At 30.6% G+C, this 26,368-nt stretch overlaps 4 protein-coding genes and 1 non-coding gene across 6 annotated transcripts; 3 read left to right on the forward strand and 2 right to left on the reverse strand.

The window, feature by feature from the left end:
* Nucleotides 1-5,093: 5,093 nt before the first annotated feature.
* Nucleotides 5,094-7,118, forward strand: LOC111004352. The gene has a single exon (XM_022275353.2). The coding sequence runs from the start codon at nt 5,457-5,459 to the stop codon at nt 6,690-6,692; it is 1,236 nt and encodes a 411-aa protein (XP_022131045.2). The 5' UTR covers nt 5,094-5,456; the 3' UTR covers nt 6,693-7,118.
* A 280-nt stretch (nt 7,119-7,398) lies between these two features.
* Nucleotides 7,399-17,420, reverse strand: LOC111004354 (putative glutathione-specific gamma-glutamylcyclotransferase 2). The gene is given in 6 exon segments (XM_045631194.1): nt 7,399-8,559; nt 8,961-9,134; nt 9,137-9,188; nt 9,278-9,420; nt 13,759-13,768; nt 17,409-17,420. Coding segments are annotated over 4 exon segments (537 nt in total). The 5' UTR covers nt 9,413-9,420; nt 13,759-13,768; nt 17,409-17,420; the 3' UTR covers nt 7,399-8,383.
* On the forward strand, nt 10,498-14,620 carry LOC111004353 (histone acetyltransferase type B catalytic subunit). 2 transcript variants are annotated; one of them, XM_022275354.2, is made up of 9 exons: nt 10,498-10,631; nt 10,709-10,844; nt 10,950-11,119; nt 11,185-11,356; nt 12,395-12,554; nt 12,801-12,966; nt 13,183-13,331; nt 13,546-13,714; nt 13,943-14,620. In XM_022275354.2, the coding sequence occupies exons 2-9, from the start codon at nt 10,784-10,786 to the stop codon at nt 14,108-14,110; spliced, it is 1,215 nt and encodes a 404-aa protein (XP_022131046.2). In that variant the 5' UTR covers nt 10,498-10,631; nt 10,709-10,783; the 3' UTR covers nt 14,111-14,620. The 2 variants fall into 2 exon arrangements, with proteins under 2 accessions (XP_022131046.2, XP_045487149.1); XM_045631193.1 differs by having other exon boundaries at nt 10,498-10,844.
* On the reverse strand, nt 14,437-26,130 carry LOC111004355 (protein male-specific lethal-3). Its single transcript, XM_022275356.2, has 13 exons — nt 25,753-26,130; nt 25,386-25,564; nt 24,992-25,116; nt 24,744-24,864; nt 23,801-23,989; nt 21,571-21,696; nt 21,054-21,172; nt 20,429-20,678; nt 19,200-19,301; nt 18,301-18,406; nt 17,095-17,182; nt 16,099-16,183; nt 14,437-15,626 (listed from the first exon to the last, which is right to left on the reverse strand). The coding sequence occupies exons 1-13, from the start codon at nt 25,852-25,854 to the stop codon at nt 15,557-15,559; spliced, it is 1,662 nt and encodes a 553-aa protein (XP_022131048.2). The 5' UTR covers nt 25,855-26,130; the 3' UTR covers nt 14,437-15,556.
* LOC123689768 lies at nt 24,450-24,539 on the forward strand. Its single transcript, XR_006750654.1, has one exon. It is a non-coding gene; the product is annotated as a U6atac minor spliceosomal RNA (small nuclear RNA).
* Nucleotides 26,131-26,368: the final 238 nt, after the last annotated feature.

Here is a 26,368-nt window from a genome sequence, read left to right on the forward strand (position 1 = left end):
TAATTATTTAGGTTAATTTGATATGAATGAAAATTTAATTAACTAACAAGCTTTCATAAATGAGAAGATAACATGTTTTTAAATATGAGAAAGATAAAGAAGCTATTATTAATTTTGAATTAATAAACAATTATTTTGTGTTATGTTTTATTTATTAAGTACTATTATTGTACTACATTTCATGAAACATATATTTTGTAGTTAGAGAAAAGCCAAAAGTACAAGAAATATAGTAGTAATAAAGTAGGTAATCTAGGCTTGCGGCTTACGTAAATCTCACACAAAATATCATATAAATATATCTATCAATTTAGTGTGTGGCCTTATCGCTTAACAGAGATTAAATTGAGAGATAAATTTAAAAAGATTAATGGCTAATCAAAATAAGTCCTACTCTATTCTAATCGTGAAGAAATATATAATGAACCTTAACAAATAGGCAGCGCCATCTAGATGTTTTTTATGTATTACGTGGATGTTTTGATTTAAAATACAATTACAAGAAAAAATATTCTAGAATTGTAAAAGCAACATTCCCTTATCACTAAGTACCCAGATACTGGTGAGGCTATTGATATATTAGATTTCTGTGATAAGGTAATTTCTTATCATCTGCACGATGAATGCAAGTGCAATTGACGTAAACGCGATAAACAATTAGTTTTACCTAATTTATATCTTGCATCGTCTTTTAGAATTTTTTTAAATCTCAGTATTTACTATTATGTTTATAAGAAACTATAAAAAATATGTAAAAAGCATATGTTCAAATGCCTCGATAGCTCAACTATTGCACACTAAAAAATGATTTTATTTTTATGAATCTTGTCAAGAAACAGTCTTGTTTTAAACAAATACAACAACATTGTGTCAGCCTTAGTACTCAGAGTTGTTTACTATGGTTATACTGAGCCCTTAGAAATAGCTTAAATAAGTGGCACATAATTCACCATAACGGGCATCGTTAAAAATCTTTAACTTCATTTAACTTACGATACATATTTTATCATATACATAGATACATAATCATATCTATAACAATAGAGCACAAATTCAAAAATATTTTTTTCATGTAGGTAACATAATGTATAATTATGAACGTCAAAAAATAAATATATATTGAATGATTCTAATTTTACATTTACTGCCAGTTCTCAAATCAAGGGCGTAGAACGGAAGAGAAGAACTGGCAATAAACTCTCCGCCACTCTTTTTAATCGCCAAGTTTTTTTTCTTTTACGCAACGTTTGTAAGGAGCTGCAACCCAACACAGAAACAAACTATTGCTTATGTGGTCTATTTTGATTTATAGCTTAGAGATAAGAGCTAATATGTTTTATAGATTAGTAGCATTTATATACCAGACTCTTTCCAGGTTCTTCTTAAATACTTTGAAAATTTACCCATTTAGTGTTGTAATGCTGAGGTGGTCTTATATAAGGCAATTCGTAGCACCGCTTAACGCAGGAACAGAGGTTCCTGCTCCAATTGGCTATTAGACCGATTAAAGAAAATAAGGACGTTATGCACATATGAACAAGACAAAACTTTATCTATATTCATACTTGGCCTTAAGAGTTTCCAAGAAGTATTGTTAGCGTTATCGGAAATTTACGTAAAAGATTCATAAATATAGACTGATAAAGTTTAAATAGAATTGTATAAATCAATAAATAAGTAGCTAAGTTTTCTCTGGTGAAACATTTAGTTTATGTACTACAGAATAGGTTAGATTTCAAAAAAATTAAACACTATTATTATTTGCATGGTATAACGCTGCAGAAGACGGAGTAGAAGGCGATCAGGTACAAAATTATAAGAAATTTCTTTTGTAAAGCAAAAAGAAATATAATGGTAAATTCTAGTAGTTTTAAGTTGTACAATAAAGTATAATTTTATCGTATCCACCAGGACAACTAAACTAATCAAAATATATGAAAAATAAGTGTGAATTTATTTTATTGGTTTCGTAAAATAGAATGGTTATATCAGTATTTCAAGCGAAATTCCTGTACAAGTAAGTCACCGATTTCAGGCCTTGAATACTTCAAAATGCGTTATTACAACATACGCTGGAAAATCTTGACCTCATTGAATACCTGCTAATTATGTTGGTTATTAAAACCATTGTGAACCAACGTTCTTATTCGACAGTATATACATATCTCAGCAAAAATTGAAGGCCGCATAGACCTACATTTGTTATTTACTGGTATTTTTCAGTTGACATTGGCGCATTTATATTCTTTGAATATATTAGTGCTTTGAATATATAAAAAAGATTGTTTTAAATAATTTTAACCTTGTCTAAGTAAATATGCCTTTAAAAAGTGAGATTTCTCCATAAAAATTAGATTTGTTCCGTCAAAAATACTTATTTTGGGTCCAGTTATCTATTTAATTATATATATTATAATATTTTAGTCTAATATCGGTAATTTAATTGACTTGATTATTTCATATAATAATGAAATAAAATATACAGCAAGCTAATTAAATGTTTAAACGAACTTAATTTTTTGTCTGGATTCACGAACTTATAAGGCTAAGTCAATCTGAATCTGAACTCGACAAGCAGTTTTGTGATGGAGGAAACTTTGGTCATCCGTTATAACGACACAAGTATTGAATAATAAACAGCGATGTCTCGAGTAATTAAGAATTCAGTCAGGTGTGAAGAGCTATGATCACCGAAGCGAACGATGACTCACGGTGGTTTTTGAACCCAAATATATCTTAGTTTCGAGGTATTTTAGAAATACATTGTCGCTGGGTGATACATTAGAATTTAATATAAAAAACCATCACAATATTCAAGAAAAATATAGTTAGTTTGTCCCGTTTTTTGTTTGCTGTTTTGCGAACAACTACACTAAAATATTTAAAACTTCTCTTAAGGATTTCTAAAACATATCCTGTGTACTTGACACTCAGAAAGCTCTCATGTAAAAACTGAGCAATCGATTATGTATAATGGTTTAATTAACCGACCACAATAATATACGTTAAGATTATTTGTACTTGTAAATGTGTGACATACAGTCGTATAAAATATTATTATATTACAGAGCCTTTTAAAATGTGTTGTAGGCACAGAAATTATAATGCCACACAACGAAGTCGCGTGAAACCTACTACTAATACGTATAGGTATAATATTTTCGTAATAAGTCACGACTTTATCCACCTTCACATATTACCGTGTTTGGAGATTACCTCGCTTCGTGTATATCGAATGAGATCACTGTTGAAATCTGACGTGTCTCAAAAGTCATAGGTATTTGTTCACTTTATAGAGGCAATTAAAACTTATAACAATTATATCTAGTTTTTAAGCTTAAAAGTAAAAAAACATACTCCGCTTAGTAGATTCCTTTAAAGACAATCTACGACTCGTAATTAAGATAAACCAGGTGTAAGTATAGCTGTTGCATCAAAACATGCATAAAACACTATTATAAATAAGCTATTGCATAAAATCATGTATTGAGAGACATGGTTTTATATTGGAACGTGAGAACGAGTTTCTATATTTTTCCTATAGAGTATTTTTCTATTTAAGCGAATATCCATACACTATACAATTGAATGTTGTGCTATGGAGACTGTAAAGTAGTATATTTATGAAATTCATGTATCAAATGGCATTGTATCGCTAAAATGTATTTTATTTTAATAGTACCCTTCTTAAATGTTACGTATAGTATGTTAATTTTATATGATTCCAGTTATTAACTAGATTTTGTTAGATAATTCTCATATCTACGTAATATGTTTGAAGCATACACTAACGAATCACGTTGCATTATCGAGAAATTAACACTATCATAAGACATTTTACATTGGTTTAGCTTTTGAGTGTTTAAAAAATGCCTATTAGCAGACACAGTCTGAAGGGTCTAGGTTTAAATACCAGAAAAATGTGTCAGTTTAGGAAGAGGCAAGAAAAGAGACCTTGTTCATTCAATGAACACATTTTGGTAACACCTGAATATATTTGAGGCTTTTTTTTAAAGAATAACATCTACATTACATACCACAAATGTAGCTGGGGTTAAGATTTTACATTCTAAAGGATCAATAGTTATTGTCTCCAACCATATGAATATTCTAAATGTCAGTGACCGACCGAGTATTGCCACAAATAGTATTCTGTATTCCTACATACTCATAGTAGACACGTAAAATTAGCATCAGATCCCGGCTGAAGTAAAAAAAAGTTTATAAATAAAACACACATGGCACGCTTCAGAAATCACTAGAGGATATTCTAAATAGTTCGCCGATTCGCTTTGTTGACAAACTGTCGATTCCCCGGTGACCTTTTGAAATGTGCATAATAATCATTGGAATAGTGAAGTGATTCGTTTTTAAAGTGATATGGGAGTGGCCTTCCGTTTCGATTCATTCATCCACATGTTATTTATAGCAAGTTGGTTTTATACAAATTAGAAAACCGCGTAACAACCACACAATATCTCCTTACTGACCTCCTTAGGATTAAATTAGTGGCGAAATATGTTCAACCTACTAAAGATTTATTTTTGTATTGTTTATAAAGCGTTTTAAGGTCGTTGAACTACTTTGTAAAAAGCGTTCATCCAAACTGTACAAAAAATCTTGCGCAGTTTTGCGAGAGAATTTATTCGTGTAATTTGTGTCCGAGCTACAGTTAGTGTTCATTTTATAGATAATAACGTTCGTTTAAAATGGAACAGCATTGATTGCCTAGACGCACCTACTTAATTTTAAACGGCTACATAAATTAACTTTCAAGTATTCATTGTGACACGTGAATAGAAAATAAAACTGTGCTATTTTGTAATTACGTATTTACTTTTCTATAAACTTTAGTTTGCATTAAGTGAACTGTATTTGTGTCTTATCTTAACGATTGCTAATTATTTATTTTTTTAATTACTCAGCAAATATTGTAACTTATTTCGGTGTACTGCGCTCTCAGCTGACACAAATACTATTGTCTGTATATTGCAATCTAGTGTGAAGTGACTATCGTAACAATTATCGCAAGCCGGCTAAGTTGCCCTAACGCATCGCTTCTGAGACGTTTGTTTTAATATCCATTATATAATGAACGTTCGGTTCGACTCAGTCTGCTTTCACTCGCGATTAATGACGAACATGATTGTGTTATTTCGTTATTTACACAACTGTTTCGGTCGCTGAAAGATAAAGAAACCGAGTAAAGTGCAAAGCTAACTCGTCGTTCGCTATCTTATCGGAACCACTCTATTGATCAGTCATCATTATATCGCGAGGTCCGCCTTATACGGACCGGACTACCTTTATTGTCCAATTTAACGTGTAGACGTGTACTCGGATAGGCACGATGTTACCGGTGAAGTCATAATGTGTGCCGTACAAAAATAGAATAACAGTGTTTACAGGAAAATAGTATCAATAACAAAAGTGTTGTGGTTTGTTATCGAACGGAAATGGCAGCTAAATCGCCCACAACCAGCGTGAAGTCGCGCGAGATCATCGGCGGCGACCAGTTCAGTCAGCGGCGCGAGATATTTGAAAAACACAATACTGTGTTTCTGCCCTTACCCTCTCCCGGGGCCACCACAACCATTTACAGAGAGGTTGAGCCCATCATCACATCTAACCACGGTAAAACAACCTCTAACTTCAAACGGAACACCAGTGGATATTCCAGCATGAGGGAGAGCAGGAGTGATGATCGTCCGCAATTCGAATTTCGAACACGAAAATACTCCGACAATTTCACATCTGAACTCAACCAAAGTGACGATGTGGACTACAGGTATAGTACCGTAGAGCGAACGAGGCGACTCTCTAAAATGAGAAGGGATTTTCTTAACTCCAATCTTCACGAACCTAATGAGAGCAACTTCGCTCGAAGTGGCGTCCGCGCATCAATGCCTACTGCAAACGTAACGAAATACAAAGTAGAAAGCCCAAAAATTCACAAGTTTCCTTTTGCCGAACCCTACAGTACTCCGACACCTATGCGACGAATTCTAGTAGATTTAGGATCGCCAGATACTGAAGGAACAGAGGAAAAAGAAAACCTTAGCCCAGAAGCCCGCAGGAAACATCAGAGCTTGCCGCACGAGCAAGGCTCACCAAAGACCGACAGACAAAAATTATTTGAAGAGTTAGTCAAGCGATATTCGCCACAGAGAAAACCTGTGGATTGGACTCTTCCCCCAACGAGACCTAAGGTCGTAGGATCAGTACCAAAATCAACATCTAGTGGTCCGGAAAGCATCGACAACACAGATACAGCGAGCAAAGACGAAGTCTTCGAAAATAATGAAAGTACTAAGTCTGCAAAAGTAGACGAAAATCAAATTAACCAGGAAATAAAACCACATATCGAAATCTTGCACAATGGTCCTGAAACGGTAGAAGAGATTCCAGAAGAAACACGGAAGGAGACGTCAAAGATTTCTCTTACAGAGATAGAAGAGAATGACTTCGTACCAGAACTGTCTCATTTAAAACGACAATTAAGTAGAGAATCGGCGAAAAGGCCACCTAAGGACGTAATTGTAGACTTAACCATTCCAGCATTGATAGACCAGATGACGAAAGAAGGGGAGAAGATTGAACATCAGAAGACCAATGGAAAAAAAGTGAAAAGGAAACGAAGCTTTCTTGATAAACTTCTTGGACGTAAGAAAGATGTTAGAAGTGAGAAGTGATAAGTACTGATATTACCAAAGATATTAGATCGAATTTACGATTGGTCCAAGGAAACGTGACGTCGATTCGTTATCGCTAAAAAGGTATATAATTTATAATTTTAAAAGTATTTTTCAGAATCAATTATTGGTATAAAGTAATGAAGGTCATACTTCCTTCCTATCTTAATGCTGGTGGGTTATCAAAATAGATAAGTTGGTGCCATGTGACACTCCCTATCTGCCGAAAAATCGTCAGCTAACCCATTTATAACGTAAATTTATATAATTTTATTGTTGAGCTGTTTTAATATTGTTTTCCGCTATGACTCACAGCTATTTTTGAAAAATTCTGTTGTTACTTATAACGTGGTATTAATACATTAATACGTTCCTGAATACGGTAATTTAGGAAATTATTTTGCATAATAAAATTATTGTTATTAACAGGGTAGTTTTATTAAAACAACGATAAATCTCATACAAACAATACAACAAAGTATATATAAACTAAATAATGTTATTATATAACTATAGCATCAGATAATATAAATATATATATATCATGTTATCGTAATCGCAGGAAAATTACTTCGATCATGTTATCGGTCCTTGAACATTATAATGAAATATACTTTTAAATTTAATAGGTATTGAAATGTAACCTTATATTAATATATCGTATTTTAAACTGCTTCCATATTATGTTTAAAAAAAAATGATGATACATATAGATAAATAGTTATATTTTTTAAACATAGCTTAAATCTATCATGTTAAATCACAGCTCTGTTTATATAGTGTTTGCAACCTTTTAAAACAAGGAAGTAGTTTATAGTTTTCATTTACAATTTAAATTCAAATATAAGTTAACGGGCAGATACAATTTGTGTGTTCTTACAAAATGTTAATATCCTGTTGTTCGAAAATTTTAAGTAATATATTAAAGCGCTATCTAGCGTGGCATTACAAAAACTTAATTTTAATACCTACTATTCAAACAAACAATCATAGATGGCGCTAAAAACATATTCAATACTGGATTATCACATTTAGCCATTATTTTAGCCTAGCATACACAATCTGTCATAATTATGATTGTAATACTATACTAATGATATATTTGTTTATGATTCCTACATACAATTAATATGTTGATGTACAATTATTTTTGGGAGGTTTACTTACTTTTGTTGACAAAGGGGAGGGGATAAATTGCAGTTAATCTTTTCATAACAATTGAATGGCTTCCATGGTTGTTTAATGCTATTTGAATTTATATAAAACAAACAGAAAAATATAAACATGCTATTTTTATTTCATTTTTCTTGACCAGTAAGTATAGTTTTGTGATATATTCTACAGCATTGACCAGCTACTAATGCCCATGCCAGTGGAACAATATTATTAAGTGTGGTAATTTAGAACCACTCCGATATTGAACATAGATTCAACTAGTACGATAAAAAAATGCATTTAAGTAGTTTTGGTAATACTTTATAATACTATGAGGTACAAAAGAATATAGGTACAAAGTACTTGTTAAATTCACAATATATGGTGGAACACTCTCAAATTGTACCATATAAATATTATTGACATTGTTTGTGTACTTATAGTAGAAGGAACACTTTCTCAGTTTACTTTCTTTATCTTCTAATAACTCTAGTCAACATATATTATTTCAAAATTAGCTAGTTAAACTAGGAACCTTAATCATTATCAAGTTGCTTCACAGCCCTTTCTAGAGCAAATAGATGTTCATCATCAGCACCAGTTACTATTTGCCTCATTGCCTCAGCTAATTGATAAACATATTCCTTATTGGTACCGCTTGGACCTGCACAACTCACCACTTGCTTGGCAATATCTTCAATGGAAGCTGGACCTGGAAAATAAGGCAACTTATGATTTTATTTGTGTATAAGATTCAAAAATACAGAACAGACTTGTGAAGGCTAAATTCTGAAATAACACTTTTTTATTTTATAATCAGTAGTCTATTTATTTATAATAAAAAAACAAAACTAGCAGTTTCTGTGTAGGTATTAGTAAGCAAAGATATAAAGAATAATTTAATAAACAAAATTTTGCTAAATCATTTCCTACGTCATTCTTGCTTAGTAATAGTGTTTACACTATAAATTTATAGGAATCTATCAAATAAGGATAATTTTAAGCAAGCCTTAGCCAGCCTGCCACTTTAAATTTTGAGTTACTTTTTTGTTATACTAAAAATATTAGAAAGAGATTTTAACTGCTTCATTTAGTAAGAAATATGATTATTACCTGCAAATGATTCATTTTCTTCAGTTGCAACATAAAGTGTTATTTCAAATGGTTCAATTTTAACGTCTTTAGGATAAAATGTAACAGTTTTCTTAGAATATCCATTTTTCTCCCTATAATCCAAGTGTTTTGTTACACTTTCTATGTCTTGACTAGCTATTTTGTATGCTATTCCCAAACTTCAGAATTGCGTTCTTTACTGGGAATCAAAGTTACCACTCTTCCTGGCTGAAAACAAAAGTTTACAATAGTATGTTAAAAGAATTAAAGTTCTTACATTATTAAAAATTTCGGTTTTTTTATATTATCTACCTCACCTTTTCTGGTACACCTCTGTGATCGATACTATGTTGGTAAAACCTCCGAAGGTAACCTTTGATATACCCAACAGTTTTTGATTCATATTTAAAATCAACTTTCCAGACAAGAGATCCATAGCCAAAAACCCACATAATTTTTTTATATTCATAGCCTGACAGCTACGAAGTCAATATGAATAATAAACAGATTATTGGTCGTGTCTATATATATATAACGTAACCTATGGACAGTGTCTATATAATTTGTGCTGCCTAATGCCTACTATGCGTTTTACTTTTAAGGTTATTTAAGGTTATTAAGAGTTGATAGTCTTGGTTTAGCTCTAGGAAAAAAAATAAAAATTAATAGAAACCGTGCAAAAAATAAAGTGTCATGCTCGTCCTTTTGTGCTTGGTGGGCGTGAAATATAAATGGGTGTCATTTATACAATGTTAATGCTTGATGTCTACCCTGAAAAAACCATTAAATTAGGTAATAACTAATAACTGTATTGTTCCAGTGATACCAACTAAGGGGATTTACCCCTACATATAGGGGGAATCAAGATGTTCAGGAAATTTTTCAGGCGGTAGATTAGTTTAGGGGTATTTATAGGGGGTACTTTATTTTTATCCTTGTTATATTTTTTTAAGGTTTAGGCAAAAATATTATTTACCTTATGCTGTTTGCAATAAGTTTAACAAGTTTCCTAAATGACATCTTGTCTACCTTAACTTACTTATCAAATGCCTACGATGAACACACTTTATTGATATATAAAAGGAGTATGAAATAATGGTCAATATTATCATAAATAATTAATAATTTAGCGTTCACGATTCTATGAGTGGGGACAGAATCGCGATTACTGTTTTTAAAGAGAAACCTCGACGAATGTTCTTATTCTATAAATTGTTAATCAAACTTAATCTGCTTCCAAGTGCGTCCTTTATTTTATTTGAACATATATATATATATATATATATATATATATATATATATATATGTTCAAATAAAATAAAGTAAAATATATATATATAATAAAATAAATAAAATATATATATATATATATGTATATATATATACATATGTATATATATATAATATATACATTTACAATAATATTTTAGTTTGCTTATGATTAGCATGTCTAATGATGTAACAAAACATTTTAATCTGTACCAATGATAGGATGTAAACACTTAAACAGAAATGTCAAAATTTAAAAATTATCTGATAGATTTATTCATATATATTTTGATGGACATAAAAATAATCTATTTCTTCCATAAATCGGCTACCGTCATTATATTAATGAAAAACTAAAATTTAAATGCGACGACCGTAAATTGAATTGGGCATAAAGTTCTGGTAAAGTAATGTTTTATTTTTGCACATTATAAAGTTAAAAAAACATAAATTAATCATCAAATCATAACCCTTTTTAGAACGGTTAAGAAATAAGTTGTTTTTTGCGCGGGAATGTGTCACAGCTGCCTTTTAAAATATTTTATTAATTGAAAATGGCTAACATGCTAGGACATTTAGTGGTTGATGGAATCGATGTAACAGAATTTAAATTAGGTAAGTGAATATCAGTTAAAAGTTACGAAACTTTTTCTGTTGTTTTTTCTGTTAAGTGTTAAAAGTTTGCAAGCCTAATTGTATAAGCTTATATATCAATTACAGTCCGATCATCTAAGGATATTGAAAATAATGAAACAAGTTTTGGACCAGAAATGTGTCACCAGGTGTTTGGGGAAAATGAAAATATTTTTGGATATACTGACCTAAAAATTAAACTATACTATAGTGCGGGGAGCCTGCAAACTTATCTAGGAATCTCTTATTCTGACAAGGTAAGTTTTATTTTGGAAGACATACACAGTCCTGTTTTCTTGTTAACATTATTATTTCATTTTAGATTGATCCAAAGAAATTAGCAGGGCTAAAAGCAGATGATATTGAAGGTGAAATAAGGAAGGTGCTGGCACCAGGTTATTTTACAAATTTAGATGAGTTTGTGTCTGCCTTAGAAACTGATAAATCTTTTACTCCTCATGGAAAACTCCTACATTCTTTTGCCTTAGAATCTTGTAAGTTTAATCCATATGTTATAAACCACTATAAACTAATCTAATGCTTGTTAAGTATTTAATATGTATTAGTTTATGACTATACAACTACTGTCACAGTGGGCTAGTTGTGTGTTAATTAATTATTAAACATCACTTTAACATCACTTTTGCAAATTGTCTCCTTAAGTACAGTATAAACTGTATTCCACGACACTGAAGGGACTGTACATTTTATGGTATTATAAAGTGTACATTAAATTTGACGTTCATAAGTGAACATTATGTAATACATACACCTATATGAATAAATGATTTTTGTTTTGTTTTGTAGAGAACAAAACTTAGAATTAGAAAAAGAAAAAGTTTACTTCAGACTAGAATTGGTAATTATGTACCTCAAAAAAGAATCTTATTTGAATGCTGTTGCGTATAGTCTGTTAATTTTATCTGACATCTTTTGCCGCACTAGGAATTTTGTTGTATTTTTTTACTTACTTTATTCATATCTTGTGATATTGAGGCAACTCAAAGGGTGAGGTGATAAAGGAAGTATTTTTCCAATAATTTAGCTGCTACCAGAGCTTCTTTAATGAGCAGTAGAGGCTCAGGCTCATCTGTCTCATCTTCTTTTTCTCTATGCTCAAGGGTTTCTTATTATTTCGAAATTTCTTAGTCTGCGAGTGAAGCCATTGTAAACAGGCAGTTTTCTACTTAGACCATGACTAATATACAAACGTTGATGCTCTTTGAAGGGCAAATAACTAAATTTGTTAAAGTTTATTTTAGTAACATTTATGACTACCTACCAACTTTACTTAGCAATTTTTTTATCTTAACACTACCTACTTACCAAGGATAGAACCTTTGGTGCAATTAAGATTTATTTTACTTTAAATAAAGTAAAGATGCATAAAGTCAGCAAGTGATGTCTATCATAGTCAAAGAAGGGGCTTGGTTGTCATATTATAAAATAGTAATATTTAGAAAACTGTTGTGGATGATGTTTTTGAAAATTTTTTATACTTAGCAATTTTCAACTATGATTTTTTTTTTCAGATGATGGTGGAGAGAAACGCACTTTTGAAGTATACTACTCTGAAACAACAACACCTGGATTTCTTGATTATCACAAAAGATTACAAACTTTCCTCTTGTGGTATGTTGATGCCGCTTCATTCATTGATGTGGATGATGACCAATGGACCTTTTTTACTGTGTAAGTACATTGCTTAAGCTAGGCATTATTACTAACACTTATTTTTTTTTAAATACAACTTTGTATCTACTTCCACTTGCTTATGAAAATAATTGTAAAATTTTGTTGAAAATTAAATTAATTTAAAATTGCCACAATAACAATTTCTTTTCTGAATGATAATGATAAATGATTTTTTTCAATCTTAGTACAGAAACACGTACTACATTTTGACTAATAAAAATTAAGAAATTCTCGGTCTTCCAGGTTTGAAAAGTACTTATCAAGTGAAGGTGACATTCAGTATGCCACAGCCGCATATGCTACAGTGTATAGATACTATGCCTATCCATGTCATCTGCGCCCACGCATCTCGCAGGTTCTCACTTTGCCACCTTTTAGAAAACTTGGATTGTGTGCTGAATTAGTGCAGGTATTTTCTATTAATCATTGTTTTGTCTGTGTTAACATTTAAACCTGATCAAATATGATTGACCCTACATTGCCACAAGCCCTATATTATACCATTTTAATAAATCATCTATTATTACTATTCAAATATACTTTATTATTTGTTCAAAGATTTTTATATATAGGTATGATTTTATGGAGAGGTAATAAATTTTCACAAGTATAATTTCTTTTTCAGGCAGTATATTCTCATTTCATAATAATGCCGGAGGTTTTAGATATTACAGTTGAAGATCCATCTGATGATTTCCAAAGGATCAGGGATTATGTAGATGCAAAAAACTGTGAGAAACTACCTGCATTTGAACCAGAAAAACTTTATGAAGGGTAATATACTAAAAATAACTATTCCAAATAATATATAGTAAATAATTCTGAACTACTGAATTTAATAGCTATTAAAAGAAGACAAGTGAAGACTGAATGACTAATTCTTAGGATAATTTTAGACTTAGTTAACAATAACAGTAAACACTTTTTTCTGTTGACTTTATTACACTAAATACTTTTATATGTCAATAAATATTAATTATTTTTACAGATTCTCACAGGAAATGGTGGATCAAGCACGTAGTAAATACAAGATAAACAAAAAACAAGCTCGCAGAATTTATGAAATACTTAGACTAAAGAGCACCAATACATCTGATAAGACTTCATACCTAAAGTATAGATTAGATGTAAAGAACCGTCTCAATGCACCGTTTCAGGTAATTTCAATCTGAAAAAGTTTTTTTTTTTAAGTAACATCTAAAAATATTTTTCTGTAGCTAGAATAAAAAAAAAACTAGCATTACTAGTATTTCAATATTTGTGTAGAAGTCCTCTGCTGGTTAGTAAATAAAAGTTCTGTGAAATGGAAGGTATTATACTTGCTATGTATATGTATGTCATAATCTTTATTATTTTGTATTAAATATATTTGTATTTTTTTACAGAAAAAGAAATTAGAAATGAAGAAACTTGAAAAAGTCCTAAAGCCAGATGAATATGCAGCTACGATTAGCAGTGTAGGTGTAAACGAGACACAGAATCGTCTTTCTGGACAATACCTAGCGATAGAAGAGGAGTACCGACGTGTCATCCACCGCCTGCAGCATTATTGATAAGTGTTAATCAGCATAGCTGATAACTGTTAATCAGCATAGCTGATAACTGTTAATCAGCATAGCTGATAACTGTCATGAAACGTGAATGTGAGAAAATAATTAAAATTCTTGTGAGATAGGTTTTTAATCTATCCAATCAATTACTGCTGAAAGATATCTTAATTGATGTTAAGGGTGCATTTCAGTGTTACTCATAAATTATTTTATTTCTCATTGTAAAGCTGATAGTATTATTTTCAATTAATACTACAGATTCAACTTTATAATTTGTCTTATCGAATAATAAATTTTGTGTGATTAACTTTTCTTTTTTTTTAAGAATATTATTAATTTTTGAACGGAACAGTAAATGTATGAGATTTTGTCTTTGGTAGCATTAGGTGAGAAACCTAAAGAAATGCTGGCAAAACTAGGCACTAGTGAGTAAACATTTGATACGCTCAAATTTCAAGAAAAAGGCTGAGTTTTTTGGAAGTATTTTTGATAAATAAAACACATATTCTTGTACTTTGTTTTATTTGAGTGAGATCCATCTATTTTATATGTAACATTATTTACATTGTAAGACACTTAAAATGTTCACTTAATTTATAGGATACAAAAATAGAACTTCATCTAAATCTTACATTATCGGATTCTATAACAAATAGAAAATACTTTTCTATTAAGTCATTTCAAAATTAAGGAGGTCGGTGCTAATTCAAATAGTTCATGAACTATGCACAAAATTAACCAATAGGCCGCGGCTTTATTTTTCATACATTATATTAGTATATATTAGTGGTTTGCAGTTTAACAATGGACTTTTCTATGATTGAGACTAGCTTTTATCTTCTGATTCTTACAAACCGTGGTTATTTGCTGTAATAAGTTGGATTGGTTCAGTTTCGGAACTATTCAGTTTTAAGAATAAGATGGTTTTAGAGGGACCCCAACCAGCCCAGTATTAACTAGGGTAACTAATGGAAAATATAATACTGAATAAGTAGTATATTGAAGTTTTATTATAACTGGATAGTTATTTATTAAACTTTAATTCAGGCTTTCCCCTCGAAAATAACCCGATACCAATGGTTAGTTTGTTAAACGTATCTTAGCCATAGAAGTTTCAAATGTTATGGCTAAAATAATATAAGACGCATATCATAAAGTTGCTTATCATTACTTACATGAAAAAAAATGTAAACAGTTTGTTTTTTATAAGAATTAGCACCTTTTCAAAATAAAACTTTAATTATGAGACATTGAAAAAAATATATATAAAAATGCATAATTTCTAAACACATTAGACCATGTAAAATGTAATATAAAACAATTCGAGTTCATTTGCAAAGCGATGGCTTTTTACACTTCTGTCAACAGTTCGGTTAGTCCTGCCACCGCTAGATGGCGTGACAACCTTTGTACATTGTTTTAACATAATTTTTGGTACATCCTTGAATTTTAACTAGTATTAAAATCGTTAGGAACATAAAAGTTCTCTCCAAACCATTCGCTGTGATCATCCAGGTATCTGTAATGTAATTATTACCGTAAATATTATGTTATGATTTCTAATATAAGTCTAGCTTATACTTGACCTCCGACGAATATAGTATTTATTTATTTATTTATATATACATTCTAAAACTGTATGTATGCCTAAAAAATACAAGATAATATGACATCACAAATTTAACACACACATACACATCAATTACATTAGAACTTAAGCAAAATATATCATCTATTCTAGTCTTTGATATTCAATTTGAATATTAAACTTAATTAATTGACAATGACATAATATAGATTTTTAAATCAAACTATGAATGTCCCACTCTTTATAATAGACAAAGTATATATTTCAGTTTAAGGACGTTAAAATAGTTTTTGGCTAACACACCTCCGCCTACCCAGGATTCTGAATTTTTAACATCTTCATTATGGCTAGAGCCTGAACTGAAATATGCAGACAACTGTTTAATACATTTAAAAAAACTTACTGTACAAATATATCGACGTATTTCAAAATTAATTTCAGCTTCATATCTTGCATCTGGGTGGCATTTAGGAAAACCGGTAATATTACTGCAAGAAAAATTATTAATTACTAGCGGATCCGACAGACGTTGTCCTGTCTACACATCTTTAATTTCAAAATTTCAATTTTTAATAAACCATTTTGATGAAAATTATTATTCAAATGTTATGACAATATCTAACGATCCAGCATATGGTCACACACGATTTAACACAATGATAACAAAACTTTTTTGAAATTTCGGGACAGACTAAAATTAAAATTCGAATATTATTTAAAATTTGACACTGCGATGGTAGCGCCGTCTGTCGGATCCAATGTAAAACATTCTAAAATCAACAACAACTAATAAATTGAAAATTAATTAAAAAAACATTGTCCAGCGGACAAAATTGTGAATCTAAACCATTCCCAGATCCCCTTGAACACACACAAAAAATTTCGTCTAAATCGGTCCAGTCGTTTAGGAGGAGTTCAGTCACATACACACGCACACAAGAAATATATATATTAAGATTTAACAGCTGTAGTTTGAATCGGACACAAATAGTATTTAGCTGGCCACGAATATGATGCAATCAATCCGTTAAAGTTTTATTACACATTAAAAAAACATATATTTAAAAGCGATTTTAATATGACTAATTTTGAATAGTAACTGTTAAAATCACAAAACAACTTATGTACATGTATAAAAAATTAAATCAATGAAAAATAGTTGCTTAGTTACTCTTAATATATATATATATATCTCCTGTCACTACGTTGGTCCGCGATGGACTCCTAAATTACTTAACCGATTTTTAATTAAATTGGCACACCGGCATTGGCGCATTCAGAATTCAGATTCTTCAATCAATCACTATTTAAATTATGAATAGCAAGTTAAATGATAAATAATCGAATACAAAGATATTAATAATTTAATTAATATGAATATAATTATGAATAAACTTACCAAATAGCCTTGCCAAATGTATGGCTCCATACATTCTACAGGGCAAATGTTCCGTGCCCTCTCGTGGTATTAATTCGAATTTTGCTACCTGCAATGTTTATTCGAAAAATATATTAACGATTAATACACGTTCAAAGTTCTTTGTTTAATTAAATAAGATTCTCCCCTCCATAACTTGTAGTATAATGTTATTTATTTATTTCACTACATTTTTCTATCTTAACAGTAATTAACGTAAGTAATTAACTAATACGATAGAATTCCAAATACCTCCCAGACCAATTATTCTAGATAAAAACATTAAAAAATTAAACTTATATTCCTAAATCTATTTATCCATAACTAACAATATAGCTAGCAACTCTTGTGAGCCAGTGTACAAACAAATAGGTTCACCTCAATAGAAACTCTGTTCACTATTCGTATTGCCCGCGTGAGTGGCGCTTTGCTAACCAAGTTGGAATGTGCGCTATTATATGTGTGTTAACCTCTTGTATATATTATTATATATCTGTGTGTGTGTTTTTGTGAAGTCATTTTTGTTTTGGGTAACTCTGCTTAGATTAAATTCAATCCATCAAATCTATCCTCACCGTGTTAGGACTTAGAACGCGACATTGGCGGAATTGTGATTTACACAGAAGTCGCCATTAAAAATAAAGTGAAGTGAAGTGAATTAAATATTAACCGTTTAAAAAAATTCTCAATAGCTAAGAATCGAGCTGAGATTTTATAGTTTTGCCAATTATAGGCAGAATTAATATAATTTTTGTGTCCGCGGACGTATATGTAAATATATGAAACAAAGATGTGTTAGATACAGCACTCAAAATCAGCTGGACCGATGTTAGTTATCTCTTTTTTGGTGGATTCTTACTTAGTTAAATATATTGAATGTTTCCCGTCTGTAAATATTTGAACCTGTTGCTAAATATAATATATTCCATTTTAGTGTTATCAAAATAAATAAATAAATTTCGAAAATATGTAGACGTGAGAAAGCAAAACTAAGAACTAAACCGTCATAAAGTATGCTCTATACATGATTTTAAAAGCAATTTAATTTATTAGTGTCTACAGCACCTATCAAAAAACTAAGTAATTTATGTAACCTAGTAAAAATATCGAATTTATAGTGTTCGACTAAAATCATTAATTATTCGCACCGTCTCAATAGCTATTTTCATACAAAAGTGGTTCCCATACCTTATCCATGAGAGTAGATAGAGGGGTCCTTGTGTATGGCCGATACGAGTTGACGCGATCGGCTTCTCCCCGATACTCGCTCGTCGATGACCCGCTACTGCCCACACTATAAAAATCAGTTACTAAATAATAATATATTATATGATATAATAAATAAATAATACCTAATATCTAACCTTAAAAATTTAATAATTAAAATATATTATTAAAAGCAGTCCCTTTAGGCAAGGTTCCGAAAATACTGGCAGCGTTCCCCGTAAAATTAATTAATTCGTTTATATTAATAGACAATTAATATATACCCTCATAAGTAAAAAATACCTATGTCAGCTCTTCCTAGCCCTTCCATATTAAACTTACTCGTGATTCGCATAACAAAGTATTTTTTTTTAATTCCAATTTTTACATTATTACGCAATATAGTACAAATACTTGTGACGTATGTCAATTAAAAAGAAGTATTTTAAAATAAATATTCGGTTACTAATACTTTTCTTAACCCTTTTTAGCAGACTTAAAAATAGAAGTTATAAAATGAGAACAAAGAACGTCTGCAAAATGTGTTAAATATATGTTAATCTACATTTTTTTCGGAAACTAAGCCCTGTATTCCAATTTCCAATACAGTCTCCAAATACACTAGATAGTGTCAATTTGACATACTTAGACACTATCTAGTGTACACTATGTAGTGTACTCCAAATAAAAAAGTCGTTTGACAAGACATCACTTAACATCAGGTGAGACTCCTGTCCATTTGCCTCCTGTTCTATAAAAAAAAAAATCTCGGCCCCTTAGTACTTTAACAATAACAAAAAAAAAACGGTTTTTACAGTTTGACATTGACATTGACATTAAGAAATAAGAAATTTGAATGACTGAATTTGACTTGAAATTACCTTGAAGAGTGCGTTTCAAAGGCCTTTGGTTCTGTGGTAGTGGGAACAACATTCGCATCTTCACTTTCCGATTGCGACACAGCTGATTTATGTGAACGCAGTCTAAAAAATACTATCAATTATTTTCTACATACTACACATATTATAGGGTTTGACAAAATAATTAGTTTGGAGGCGCTAACAATCGTATTTTCATAGAAAATTAACAACAACTGTGATACACTTGGGCAGCCCTAAGCGTATTTGGACCTAAACGGAAATATATCTAATAATATTCGTATCTAAACAAACTTTATGTATAATTTATATTTTCCATTATTTATATAAATAATTTAGGGTTAAATACAATTATTTCCTATGAACAACAAAATTTGTCTGTTTGTTTGTCTTGCTAAAATTCGAGAATGCTGTACCGATTTGGCTAATTTTGATCTTAAATGTGAAAAGTTTTCCCTGAGTAACATATATTAGGTACATATGAAATTGACGTTGTGTTGTATTGGAGACCCAAAGAGAAGATATTTGACAACAAATATTAATATTTTATTTGTTGTCAAATATCTTTGGGTACAATATAATAAAAAAATATAAGCATATTAATATAATGTTTTGCTGTCGAATATGTTATAGATAGAAGATGGATTTGTAAATATCTTTGGGTCTGTAATTGACTGTTACTGTATGAGTATACCTTTAATAAATAATTAAAATCCTAAACCGATTTTGACATTTTTTGTGTATGATTTACAATTAGTTTTTTTTCTTAATTAAAGATCTCCATACGTCTGTTCTTTATTATGTATTAATAAAAATATATCGTAAAAATTCAAGTAAAAATACAGAAAAAATGTGGCTCGACGAACAAAGCAATACAAAGTTCTAACTAATAAGTTAGAAGTTAGAACGTAGCGAGTGGCTTCAGCGTACGACTCTCATCCGTGATATCGTGGGTTCGAACCCCGGCTGTGCCAATGGATTTTACCGGCGTAACTCAAACCCATAAATCGATTGCATATGTCAGACTGATCTACTTATCTATGAAATAAAAATTATCGAAACGGAAAAAACGTAAACTTTATTTTTAGCACCACTGGAGTATTATTCTGTAGCACTGATAATAGTTAAATATAAAAAACTAATCTAACCTTAAATAACTGTATGCAGTTTAGTAAAATGGTAAAAAAGATTTGTCCCATGCCTCACTCGGGGGCATTGAGACAAACAAATACCTTCGAGCAACAGCCAACGGCTTGGAATCACCATTCTTCTCTTTCTCTATTTTCTCAACTTTATCGCATTTATATGTTTCAATATCAGATTTTACTTCTATTTTCTCGTTGATTTCTTCTGCCCTCTCTATTTTGACACTGACATCAATTTGCGAAGGTCCCGCCTCTATTGCGTTATCTTCTATCCGTTCTTCTTTTATCTCTATTTTTGTAACACTTTTTTCGGGTCTTTCTCTTTTCACTAATGGTTCTGAAATATTAAGAGTTATATTTTATACAATTGATCATTTTATAACAACTAAGACGCAATAATATTAATATTTAAAACAATGTTTTTTATTTCACAAGATTCGATCCCATTAATGCGGTGCTTAGCAACGAAGAAATGAAAATGAGAGTATTGAAAAAAAAAATGATTAAGACGTGCCAAATTATCTCAACTTTGGATTTAACAAAATATTTCAAATTTGAAATGATAGTTCACCATGCATGCTTTAAAAGTTTTTGTAATTAATTGAAGTTAGTAAAAAATCATTTATTGTTTTAAAATTTATACCGCCCATTTTAAACTATACAGAGACTATTGAAAATGATATCAACATTTAGATCCAAGTAAAATGCTTACCATCGTCTTCGGGGTCCGGTGGCAGATGGGCGTATTCTTGAAGAGGACTCTTCATATCTTTCTCTTCTTCATCAGGCGATTGGTATTCCTGGTCTTCTTCTGTGTTTACGCTTGTTGGACTGAAATATTATACTTTGCTATGAAGACTTGATTTTGCAAGTTTGTTTATTTAAAGACTAAAAATCTCCGAAACCGATTTACATTCAAATAATTTTGACCTAGTGATTAAGTTTCTCAACCCTGGTACCTGGTCAAACCTTCTACCCTCGACTGAGCACCAAATAATATTACTATCGCTGTTTTAGGTGTAATTTTTATTATTGTTTATGTTGCGTTAATAAAAATTCAGGACGTTTTTTCCATATGAGAGACGTAAGTCTGTGATTTAAAAACAAAAATATAAGTACACTGAAAAATTTATCGGACCGTTGTCTTAATGGTTTAAAACCCTGATAATAATTATCTCCTGCTTTTAAATCAATTAAAACTATATACTAATGTAAATTATAATACTTACAAATTATTATACTGCCCACACATTTCCTGATATTGTCGTAATTCTTGTTTGTAGAGCATGTGCCCTCGGAATATAAAGTCGAAATATACACGTAATCCATCAGCCACTTCCCGAACTAGATTCAATCTAAAAGCAATTGGCATTTGATTGTTCCTTATACCTTTTTATATGGACAAAAATATATTATGTGCTATATCTTAATATATATATTTCTTGTGTGCGTGTGTATGTGACTGAACTCCTCCTAAACGACTAGACCGATTTAGACGAAATTTTTTGTGTGTGTTCAAGGGGATCTGGGAATGGTTTAGATTCACAATTTTGTCCACTGGACAATGTTTTTTTAATTAATTTTCAATTTATTAGTTGTTGTTGATTTTGGAATGTTTTACATTGGATCCGACAGACGGCGCTACCATCGCAGTGTCAAATTGTAATAATATTCGAATTTTAATTTTAGTCTGTCCCGAAATTTAAAAAAAGTTTTGTTATCATTGTGTTATATCGTGTGTGACCATGTGCTGGATCGTTAGATATTGTCATAACATTTGAATAATAATTTTCATCAAAATGGCTTATTAAAAATTGAAATTTTGAAATTAAAGACGTGTAGACAGGACAACGTCTGTCGGATCCGCTAGTATATGTATAATAAACGAGTGAGAGAAGTGTTGGCCTAGTGGCTAAAGCGTCCTACCCTCATCTGAGGTAGTGAGTTCGAATCGCGGCTCTGCACCAATGGAATTTTTCTATGTGCGCAATTGAACACTCGTTTAGTACTGCTGCACATAGTATATCATTTGTCAATATAAAAATATATTAGCAGCCTTTAAATGCTAAGTGATTTAGTGAAGGCAAACATAGTGATAGCCACAGAAGGCCGAACACCTACTTGTCTATAAATAATAACAAATGGATACATATATAGAAAAAATGGATGAAACTTAAGGCCAATATTAACTTTTAACTTAATTCGAAAGACTGCACTAAATTTGATAATTATTTTTTGTGTTTATTATTCACGACTTTGTTTGACGAGGTTTTATATAAAAAATTTAAATATCGATAATTTTTTTAAACTATAAGTGAGAGATTATTGAAAAAGGCTACACAACAACACACTTAGGTCTTCAACCTTTTTTGAGTTATAACGATACAACTAGATTTTAAAATAATCGTGAAGGCAAATGATCAATACAGAAAGAACAATTGTTTTACTTTCATTGTTATGAGAAATAAAGGACGTGCGAAAAAGTGATATACTAAGTACTTTCACAAATTATTCTAACTTCGGAAAGCAGGAATAATAGTTGTTATATAGATATACAATTAATAAGACGATCAAACTTCTGTAAATATATAATAATAAATGGTATATATAAAATTAATAGTCAGCCTTAATTCAGGTCATGTACAGTGAAATATGCCGCTGAATATATGTATTGCAACGAAAAAACGCGTGGGTCGCATAATAAATACATTTCGACATTTTACAGCTTTAATAATTTAAAGTATTTTTTCAAACTCAGCAACCGCTTAGTGGTACCAATTTGTTGTGATTTTTTTACTAAATCAGTTAATTCAATAATTAAAAAAATAACAATTTTAATTTTAATAAAATTTATATAAACTTAACCTAACCTACTAATAAAAATGCGAGGTTAAGTCCGATGAAAGGATTTTGATAAAAAATTGTGAATACGGAGACGTTTTTATATAAAGGATTTTTTATATTAAAAACGTATGCCCGGGATAAAGTTAAATGAACGAAATCGTGGCTATCTTCCACAATTATACAATGCTTTCGGTGAGGTATATGTAATAATGGTTATATACAACACGAAATTAAAAAAATACTAGTGCCTTTAGGCCTAAACCTAGCCGTAATTGAATGATTATGAAAGTTTCATCGAAGTAATTTTTTTCTGAGAAAAGACAATAATTTTGGCAGTCCTTAACATGACCAAAAATTACTATATAGGATAAAAGTTACTTTAAACTTTTCGAATAATAAGCTAACGTCATCTGTGTTCAAAGTTATAACAACCAAACATACTTAGAATCATAGACCCAACCCAACACGTATTTAATCTCCACAACTAGATGGTGCTGATGCCAGTTGTAAATCACCAAATTGGAAATTTTATAAAATTAATGGAAAATAAGTAATCATGTATAATTTGTAATATATAAACTAAATACAATTTTAATATGAAAAATAAATCAATACCTGGCTGAAACTTCCAGAATATCTGGCTTCTGTAGTGGATCATGCTTGCCCCTAGGTGGGTTCCAGGCACCGGCTCTGCCGAACCATTTTACTACTGACTCCAGTATTTCAGCAGCACTTGGAGAAGCCGGTAAACGTGCCACCTTTCCACGTTTTACCACCAAGTGGTAGTCCAGTGTGAGGCGATCTCTACATATTGTATATGCGTTAAGAAGCAATCATTAATTAATTATACTCTCATAATCAGTATTTTAATAAAGAATAAATGTTAACTCTAATAAAATAATTCTCGTTTTTTTGGGGTTAAATTATCACGAGCAATTGGCACTTTATTATTTTATATATACGACGTATAAAAACAAGGCGAGAGCGCAAAATTGGTATGCTTAGTTTTAACAGACATCACTAGATGTCGCTTAATACAATATGGGGTTTACAAATTGAAGAAAACTTATATTTATTATAAAAAACCGACTAATTTAAAAAAAGATTATTTGTAGGTGTTTTTTTTATCGCAATATATATATTAAGATTTTACAATAGAATTTAAAAACGAAATTTATTGATAAAGTCGTAATTAACCTGAAACACGCTTTTGAAGTTTTTTTGTCAGTTAAGTATATAAGATAATTTTATGTTGATTTAAGCTGTGTCTATTGAAAGGAGAGACGGTTAGCACTCCCCTTGACAAGGATGGAACACATAAAATGGTTAAGGCACAACTTGACCACATTTTTTTAAGTAGGTAACTTCTAAATTTTAATACTATATTAGATACAACCAAACTATTGTTAAATTTTACGTCATTTAATTAAATAATATATTTTAATTAAAATATTAGCATTTTTTATTGCATATAATATAATAAATGTAATTTATGGTAATTCTACAATATAATATATAGTACAGTAATGCTTTAATCTAAGTATGTTCTATTGTTTACCTGAGTGTAGGTGGTATTGCAATTTGTGCTCTGGAAACTGACTGATTTGTCGAAGAAGACTGTTGCTGAGCACTTGAACCTGAACCCGATGAGGTGTCAGTGTCTGCGGCTGTTTCACCATCTAATATTGTTGTAATAAGTAAAAATCTTCCTACTATTTTTATATCTTATCATACTATTATTTTACTTCCAATATTCAACAATGTCTATTGTTACATATGAAGAATAATATGTTTTGATATACATACCATCAGGTTGAGTACTACATGAGGAACCATCATCACTAAATCCATGGCGAACTCTTTTTGCTGTCCCAGTACCAGCTGATGAGGTGCTACCTTTTTTTCGTTCCCTTCTATACAAATATGCACCCCTAGAAACATTCATATTTCTTCTAAGCTCACCAAGACAATGAGCCTCAATGAAAAACAACAGTTTGATTAATATCATTACCCTCAAGATGAATAAGATGTTCTAATATAGTAAACATTATTGTTTTTAAAAACCTTGATGTATTTCTAAATCATTTGCTACAATGCTAACTGAAGTACAGAAATGAATAAATAAACAATTTAATTTTATTTGTAGTTTTTATTGTTTTTACACTGATATTTCTTTTTTGTATCAAGATTTATTACTCACAGTTGTAATTGTGATTTCTCAGCTAGATCCCTTTGCAATTGTCTATTCTCTTCGGTATCTTTAAGAACAAAGTCTTCACTCACACATCTATCCCAAGATGAATTCCATCCTTGAAAGTGGATTAAATATTCCACACTTCGTTTCCCACGTTTATCTTTATTTTCTATCACTTCTAAAACCTTCGAATAAAAATTACATCAGAGTATTAAGCAAACTAAATTGTCTACAAACTAGTGTTCAAATATAAAATTACGCTTGATAATTATTTTTCCAAATAATGTGCTACATTGTATTCTTTAATTAATACAAATAATAAGGAGAAAGTACAACTTATTACATCTTGAGTAACAAATAAATATAATTATACCTTGGAATCATACAACACTTTTGCTTTAGTTGGATCAGGCTCATAACACAATACGCGCTCACCCTCACTGAACTTATATCGCACGCTTCTTGTAGACACCATAATTATTTAAAGTAGTTTATGTCTTAAAAGACCGTAAACAGAAAAAAGTTAGTCCGCAAAAATACCCGGCGTTTTGTTTTCGATAACCACAGCAGCGGAGTTTCGATATGTATCTATACTTTGTACTCTTAACATAGTTTTAATTATAACTACTATTTTAAGTTGCTTATTTCAATTCTTTGTAGTACTTTTCTTTGAGATTTAATGAAGAAATATTGAATTGTTTGGAGTTGTTGTTGAATTATATCTTGATCAAATTTAGTAAACATGTTGACATTTGAATTTTGACAACTGACATATTTTATGAGTTTTGTAGTGAATGCGCTATTGCATGAATCCGCTTTGGCCATAGACATTAGATTTATATAAGTTGCTTTTAGGTGTTTTGGTTTTTCTTTTTAAAGTTAAAATATAGGATATTTTATTTTATGACCATTGTGATATCTTTATGCTAGTTTCAAGTAAAAGGAAGGGAAACTATCCGCCAGAAGAAATAAAGAAACACATCACAAGG

Source organism: Pieris rapae, chromosome 14 (assembly GCF_905147795.1).
Source record: "Pieris rapae chromosome 14, ilPieRapa1.1, whole genome shotgun sequence".
Classification (NCBI taxonomy): domain Eukaryota; kingdom Metazoa; phylum Arthropoda; class Insecta; order Lepidoptera; family Pieridae; genus Pieris; species Pieris rapae.